This window comes from Coenobita brevimanus, chromosome 90, assembly GCF_032717465.1.
Source record: "Coenobita brevimanus isolate Jiangsu-jjx chromosome 90, ASM3271746v2, whole genome shotgun sequence".
Lineage (NCBI taxonomy): Eukaryota > Metazoa > Arthropoda > Malacostraca > Decapoda > Coenobitidae > Coenobita > Coenobita brevimanus.
This window is the reverse complement of record NC_137043.1, coordinates 29,789,546-29,796,951: the sequence shown is the minus strand read 5'-3', so window position 1 is coordinate 29,796,951 and position 7,406 is coordinate 29,789,546. Positions and strand designations below refer to the sequence as shown.

Genomic DNA, 7,406 nt, shown 5'->3' with positions numbered 1-7,406 from the left:
GTCTCTCTCTACTTTCCACCTCTTTTGCACATCTTCCTCTCTTTTCTATTACTATACCCAGGTATTTGAACTCTCTTACCAATTCCAGTCTATCTCCATTCACCATAACATCGCACTGGGAGCCACCTTCTCTCTTGATTACAATCACTTTACTCTTTTCAACATTTACTCTCAAGACACAATGCACACAGACATCAGCAAAACTGCACTAGCATACCAAGTTCTTGTCCAGTACTTGCAAGCAGTACTACATCATCAGCATACAACAAATTTGAGATATTCCATCCATCACCATTCATTACCAATGTTATCCCTCTCTCCATTACTCGTGTTTTTACTTCTCTCATCACCCCCATCCGTATATATATTGAAAAATCATGGGGACATCAAACAACTTTGACGCACACCCAAACTGATCGTGAAACATTCACATAGGTGCCCATTTACCCTTACACATAATAAAAACTCTTGACGACACCAAGCAGCTTGCCATCTACACCTTATATGTGCAAAACCTTCCACAATCCTTCTCTGTCTAGTTTGGCATATGCTTTTTCCAGATCCATAAATGCCATAAACACCTTATAGTCCTTCTCACATGCCTTCTCCACTATCTGTCTCACTGCAGATATTATCCTCTGCCACTCCTAAAGCCACCCTGTACATCACTCACTAGGACTTCTGATATCTCTCTTCCTTTCTCTATAATAATTATCCCATATACCTTCCCTACAATACTCAATAGACTTATGCCACGATAATTCTTGTACAGGGGTACAATCGCAGCCTTTTTCCACTCTGTTGGCATAGTTTCACTCATCCATGCCTTCTTACATATCTCCAACAAGCACTTCAATCCACTCTCTCCATTGTACTTAATCATCTCTGCATACACCTCATCAACCCCAGCTATTTCCCATTTTTCAGGTGCTTCACAGCATTCTTCATCTGTGAGAGTGTCACATTTCCCGGCACTGCTTTTCTTCTCTGCACACCCCCAAAACCGATCATGTTTACAGCAGCTCTGCTATCTCTATTCCCATTCATCAGGCTTTCAAAATATTTTTTCCATCTGGTCCTTAGTTCATCCCCATGGGTTAATAATCTACCAATTACATTATTTCACACTTTCATATTTCTTTCCACTGTCACTTCTACATTTCCACACCTCTTTCCAGAATAACTTCCCATTTTTAGAGTAATTTGCATTCATTTTTCTTCCTAGATCATCATTTACCTCCTTCTTTTTCCTCTTCGCTAGTCTCTTTACAAGCTTCTTGCTCTCAACATATTCAGTTCTTATTTCAACTGATTCCTTATCCTGTAACTACTCTAGCCACTTCTTCCTCTTTTCATCCACTGGTCTCTTAACCTCTTCATCCTACCATGCCGTACCTTTCTTCTCTGTTGTTAATCTTGCCACACCACAACTGCTTTAGCATTCCTAACTAAGTAATCCCTATATGCATTCCACAGGCTGTCCAGATCCATTTCATTCCAATTCACTGATTTTACTCCTCCCCTACTTTGGTCCTGTATTTATTTGCCATTTCTTTGATCCTCAGCTTCTTGACTTTCAGTCTTTCTCCCTAACTGCTCCTCTCTCTCCTGGTCCACCTCACCCCTCTCAGCTTGACCTTGCATACCACAATCATATAATCTGACAGACTTCCACATCATCCTCTCACGGCCCTAGCATCACCAACCATTCTCACCATTGACCTCTCTACAGGCGCGAAATCAATCAGGCTTTTTTCAACACAATCCCCATTCCCTCTTTACCAGGTACATTTATGAGCATCTTTGTGCTTGAATTACGAATTACAAATGCACAACTTCCTTTCCAGACACATATCCTTCAGTTGCTTCCCATTATCATATTCTCCTGGTACTCAAGTACAACCCATTATGTCATCCTCAGAACCACTGCCTACTTTTCCATTCATATCACCCATTATGATCACTTTAGAGCTCCTGGGCATTTTTTCCACTGTTTCATCCAGCTCATCCCAAAACTAACTATACTGTAAATGAAAAACCAGCTTGCTAAAGGTAAGTGAACTGTGATCAATTTTTCACTCCCATTATTTTTAGATTTTTTTGAGCTACGACTTGCAACAATAAAGACAAGATTAATTGTATTTTCCTCCACTGTCCCTTGGACATATGATAACAAGCTAAGTGTCATTAATGTTTATCCACCTACCAAAGTAAGTTAGCTGCTTCAGTTTATAAAATTTATGATTTTAGACTAATGGGACAATTTGATTCAGCCCCTTGGGTAAATTTATATGCAGCAACTTCAAGTACAGTCTGGACAGTTGCAGACACTACACCGCGGATTTCAAGGATAATCTCCCACGTACAGACTGGTATACAACTTCCTGAAAAGACAAAGTCCTGCTGTCCTCCAGGATATGCCAAAATATTTTGAGGAAGTGGGCTACTGTCTCTGAAGAGGTTGAAGTGGCCTCCTTTCAAAAGCTTGAAGACAGCCTTAGGGGAGTACCTCCTGCAAACATCATTAACTATGACAAAACCAACATAACGGATGATCCTTAGTTCCGGCATGGTATAAAACATGAGGAGCGTATTATGAATACAACAATGAGTTCAGCATCCATCATGTTCTCCATCACTGCCAGTGGAAAGCACCTTAGTCCATATGTTGTTTACAAGGCTGAACGCTTGCAGCAGTCATGGATTGAAGAAGGACCAATTGACGCACATAATAATAATAATAATAATAATAATAATAATAATCTGGCCTTTTGTTTCTCAAAAGCGCCAGTTCTTCCTTTTGGGAATTCACTAGCGCTCGTTATTTTTACAATTACAAGAATTGTGACATTTCTTGTATATAATACAAGCTACATCATATATACATGAAAGTGGCAAAAATTAAACCCTATAATCATCTGTCATAGTACCTCTCTCCAGGTCGTAGCATTTTGAAAAAAGAAAGGCTTTCAGCTGTCTCTTAAAGGATTCAACAGTAGAGAGTTGTCTTATGGACATTGGCAATCTGTTATATAATCTAGGGGCTCTATATGCAAAAGAACGATCAGAGAAAGATGACTGGTGAATGGCTCCTGGCTCGTCAAGACGCAAGGAATCATCTTCACTGCGTAACATCACACCCGGGCGTGTCGATGGGAGTTTTAACAATTCGGCAAGATACTTCGGTTCACCAAACTTAAGAACCTTGAATGTAATAAGACACATAAGCGAACTTCTGGCCAGTTCAATTCGAACTGAAGCAGAGGGAGCGGAGAGGTGGGTCTCCTGAAGGCACGCAACCAATGGACAATGCTGGGCAAGAAGGCATCGAAGGTCGGAGCGATTTGAAAGAAAACTTTTAATGTTTTACTGAAGGAAAGCCGACCAAGACCGACTGCCCCACATCTGGTTTTGATTATATATATATATATATATATATATATATTATCTATATCTATCTATCTATCTATCTATATACACAGTAGGAGCGAATTAAAGTGTCACCGCCCCCCCTCCACCTGTTGCATCATGCCTGTAAACACAAAAGTATGAAGAAACAATAAAAAAGTGAATACTCTACTTTTTTTAGTACTTTGTTGGGTAGCCTCGGCTCTTGCGAACCTTAAGTAGTCTCCTCGGCATAGAGTCCACAACTCTATGGATGAATTTTGGGTCAATATTGTTCCAAATCTTCCTAATGCCGTCCTGAAGCCTGGGCATGGACGATGTGTCACAGTCACGCAATTCACTCTTAATCTTGGACCAAATGTTCTCAATAGGATTGAGATCTGGGCTATTTCCAGGCCACGGATTAAAATAAGGCACAAAGCAATCAATCAGCCACTGCACAACTGACTTAGCACTATGACATGGCACACCATCCTGCATGAAAAAATTGGCCTTACACTTTCTCATGCACCTTGATAGCTTATCACACAGCAGCTCCAAATAAATTGCTTGGTTCATTCGCATATTCCTAGGCAAGAACACAAGTTCTCCCATCCCATGGTAAGAAAATGTTCCCCAAACCATCACAGAGTCAGGGTGCTTGATGGTGTGCCGCGTGTACCTTGGGTCCAGAGGATCACTGCCCCGACGCCTATACACATACTTGCACTGGTTGTCAGTCACAAAAAAGGTTGACTCATCAATCCACAATACTTTTTTCAACTGGTTAAGAGTCCAACCTTTGTGCTTCAGAGCAAATTTAACCCTGTTACGACGATGGAGCTTAGTTACCCATGGTTTAGGCAGCGCGCGGCAACGCCTGAAACCCAGCCTCTTGTGTACATTATCCTGAATAGTTCGTATGGCCACTCCTGATAAGAGTCTGGGATTCCGAACCTTCAGTTCACGGGCAGTAAGGGTCCAGCTTCAAAACATGCAGGGTACGATCAGACACTTTACGCTTATTTCCGGGCCGTGGCTTGTGCAAGGGTTGCTGGCTAGCAACACCCTCCCTGATTTTCTTCACCCAACATTGGGCTGTCCTAACCGATATCCCAACGTTCTGAGCGATCTCCTTCGTTGTTTTGCCCTCCTTATGAAGTGCACACACCACTGATATCTGTGCAGGTGTCAAATTAGGCTTGGGAGGCACAGTGGGCGGGCAGGAAAGGCCAGCAATGCAGGCTGAAACGTGGACCAACTCGGCCCTCTCACGCACGTACGTATAACTCTTACAGAGGCAAGGAAGACACTGAGCTGGTCTTGCCTGAGTTGTGGGTTGTCACTGCCCGGACACTGCTGCCAGACGTACGATCAGCTGGGTATCATGTGAACTTGAGGGGGTTGTGAAATTGCGCGAATGAAAGTGGCGGCGACACTTTCATTCGCGCCTACTGTATATATATATTTTTTGCTTTTCAAATGTCTCTTATGTTTTCCTGTTAAAATCCATTTTCACATATGAAGTCTGTTTCATTACCCATACAGTAAAGTTTTTTAAGTACCCTAAATGCGGAACTACAAACCTTAGTACAACGAAAAAGAGCCAAAAGTGAGTCAAATAGCCCCATCTTACGGTAATCTGTCTGACTAACCAATCCCCCTATCAGTCCACTAGCTTCATTAGCTTCCATATTTTACTTCTTAAACATTTCATCACCATATCCACCCACCTTCTTTTTGGCCTATCCCATTTCTTCCCACCTTCAAACTCATTCACATATACTTTATGCCAATCTATCTCTATATGACCTATCTAACAAGCTAAAGAAAATTGTAATCATTCACAAAAAACATATCAGCTCAATATCTCACCAAATTTTGCAGTGTTAGCACTCAGAGCTTCCTCCTTTTCAGAAAGTGTGGCCGTCAGGTCCTCCCTCATTTCTTCAACAGACTTAAGGTATTGTTCTTGGAAGCGACCTGTAACTTCCATGTTCATGTCTTCCACCTTTCTGCAAGGGCAGGGAGTGAAACAAGTTGTCAAGGTAAATTGTTACTATATATATCAACCTTCGCAGTACAATGAAGTACTGCATCTTTAACTTTGTTCTTGCTACTACCCGATGATTTCATTCAATTATGGAGAGATGCATTGCAGTGAATGAATTAATGGAGCACATACTTAACTCTTGCAGTTTGAAAAGTTTCTCCAAAGCTGAATAAAAGCCTCTGAGAGCAACTAGAATACATAGTTTTCTTTAGGGAAAGCTTTGCCAGGACCAGTCTATCCAGGGTGTGGGACTCTCCCTGTTGTAGTTCAGCTTGTTGTGGACTTCACAAGGACGGATATGTTGGAACTAATGTAGTGCATAATTAAAAAACTGAATAAAGACACACCTTCAAAATTAAAACTAGAACTGTACACTGCTCACCTCTTACGGTCAAGTTTGTCATGAAGACGGGAAAGATCTGAAGTGGTGGCATCAGCTACACCGATCAGGCACCGACCCTCTTCCTTCAACTTCTCCTCTGTCTTAGAGTGAGCCACCACCAGGTGCCTTGTGGATGAGGGAGGTATGCAGATAGTTGGCAAAAAAATAACATCATCATCATTCTAGTCTTTCTTCCACCTAAGGATGGCCTGAGACAGGATACAAACAAAATGGAAAGAAAAAGTACATAAGAGGGAGAAGTATCAACACCATGCCTGGTGAAACAGGCCAGACACTCATTCACTCCTCAATAAGAGACAGAGAAAGTGGGAGATACCATACAAAAAAGGTCTTGCATTCTTACTGATCATTTAAGCAAATGCCTGTATATATAAAGTGATCATATAATGTGGGTAGCCTACACTATGTGGAATCTGCCTCAGGTGAAAGTCTACTGCTGACAGAAAGAATATATCAAGTAATTCCATGCAATATATATATTTTTGCAGTCAAATGCTCTACCACTGAGCCACACCCCCACCTGCCCTAAGTTCCTCACCCTGCCCTAAGGTGGGAAAGAAGGTCCGGATGATGATGATATATATTTTTAAAACCAAACCGGGAAACTACTCCAGAGCAAACAAGTACCTTACATGGAATTGCACTCACTTCTGTTCATCACGGTCCTGTGCTGTATCTGTGAGGAGCTTCTGAGTGCAGGCAAGAGTACTGCGGGTGCTGTGCAGCTGTCCCTCGGTTCTTTCTAATTCTTGTGTTTTGCTCTCCAGCTGCTGGCTCACCTCATTAAACAACTCCTATCATGGTAGGGGAGATGTGAAAATAGAAGAAAATGGTGCAATTAGGTATAAATATACTGTCAAATCAGACTACTAAGGGAGTTTCAGATAGTTCTCAATGTAAGGGAAGTTTTCCAAAATAACACAAATTTTTCTGCACAACTAGGACTGAAATTTAAGGAGAAATAGCAAATTAACTTTACAATGCAATTTTAACAGGCATTATGTCTGTAATTTAATGTGGACTTGACAACAACAAGATCAACAAAAAGGCCAACTTATAATGATTTTTAAAAATAGGGGGAGGTGGACATGAAAGCATGAAAACCGTAAAAAACTGCGACCAGCAAAATGGGCTACACAATCATTTATTCATTACTAATTACTGCTCCACCTCACAATGAGATCCACCAACATATGTTTTCTTGCAACTGAATATACAAGGACGGGTCTCAAACCTACTTACGATCAATTCCCTGGTATAATTTGGATTTGTTTTTCCAGGGAACACTAGAGACATGGGAAGAATATGCATCATTTTTCCTCTTCCTTCCTGCAATACAAAATTAACTTTGGAAACTTTTCCTCACAGCTAATATTAAATTCTGCAGGAAGAAATGGAGGAATGGAATATTTTTTACTCTTTGACGTTCCTGTACAAACAAATCTCAGTTACAACAAGGAAATGATTGTAAGTCTGAATGTGAAACCAATCCCGAGATCATAAAGAGGATTAAAAGCTGATGTGTAGCTCTGTAACAGCTGAGAACCGGACCCATGTTGATAT

General features: G+C 41.2%; 1 protein-coding gene across 1 annotated transcript in view; it reads right to left on the bottom strand.

Moving 5' to 3' along the window:
* The window catches only part of LOC145411654 (kinesin-like protein KIF11), a 98,351-nt gene that overhangs the window by 60,351 nt on the left and 30,594 nt on the right, over positions 1 to 7,406 (bottom strand). The window contains exons 9-11 of the mRNA XM_080281660.1: positions 6,492 to 6,637; positions 5,823 to 5,948; positions 5,263 to 5,402 (exon numbers count right to left, since the gene is read on the bottom strand). Of these exons, the coding sequence (XP_080137786.1) occupies positions 5,263 to 5,402; positions 5,823 to 5,948; positions 6,492 to 6,637 (412 nt within the window). The remainder of the gene's footprint in view (positions 1 to 5,262; positions 5,403 to 5,822; positions 5,949 to 6,491; positions 6,638 to 7,406) is intronic.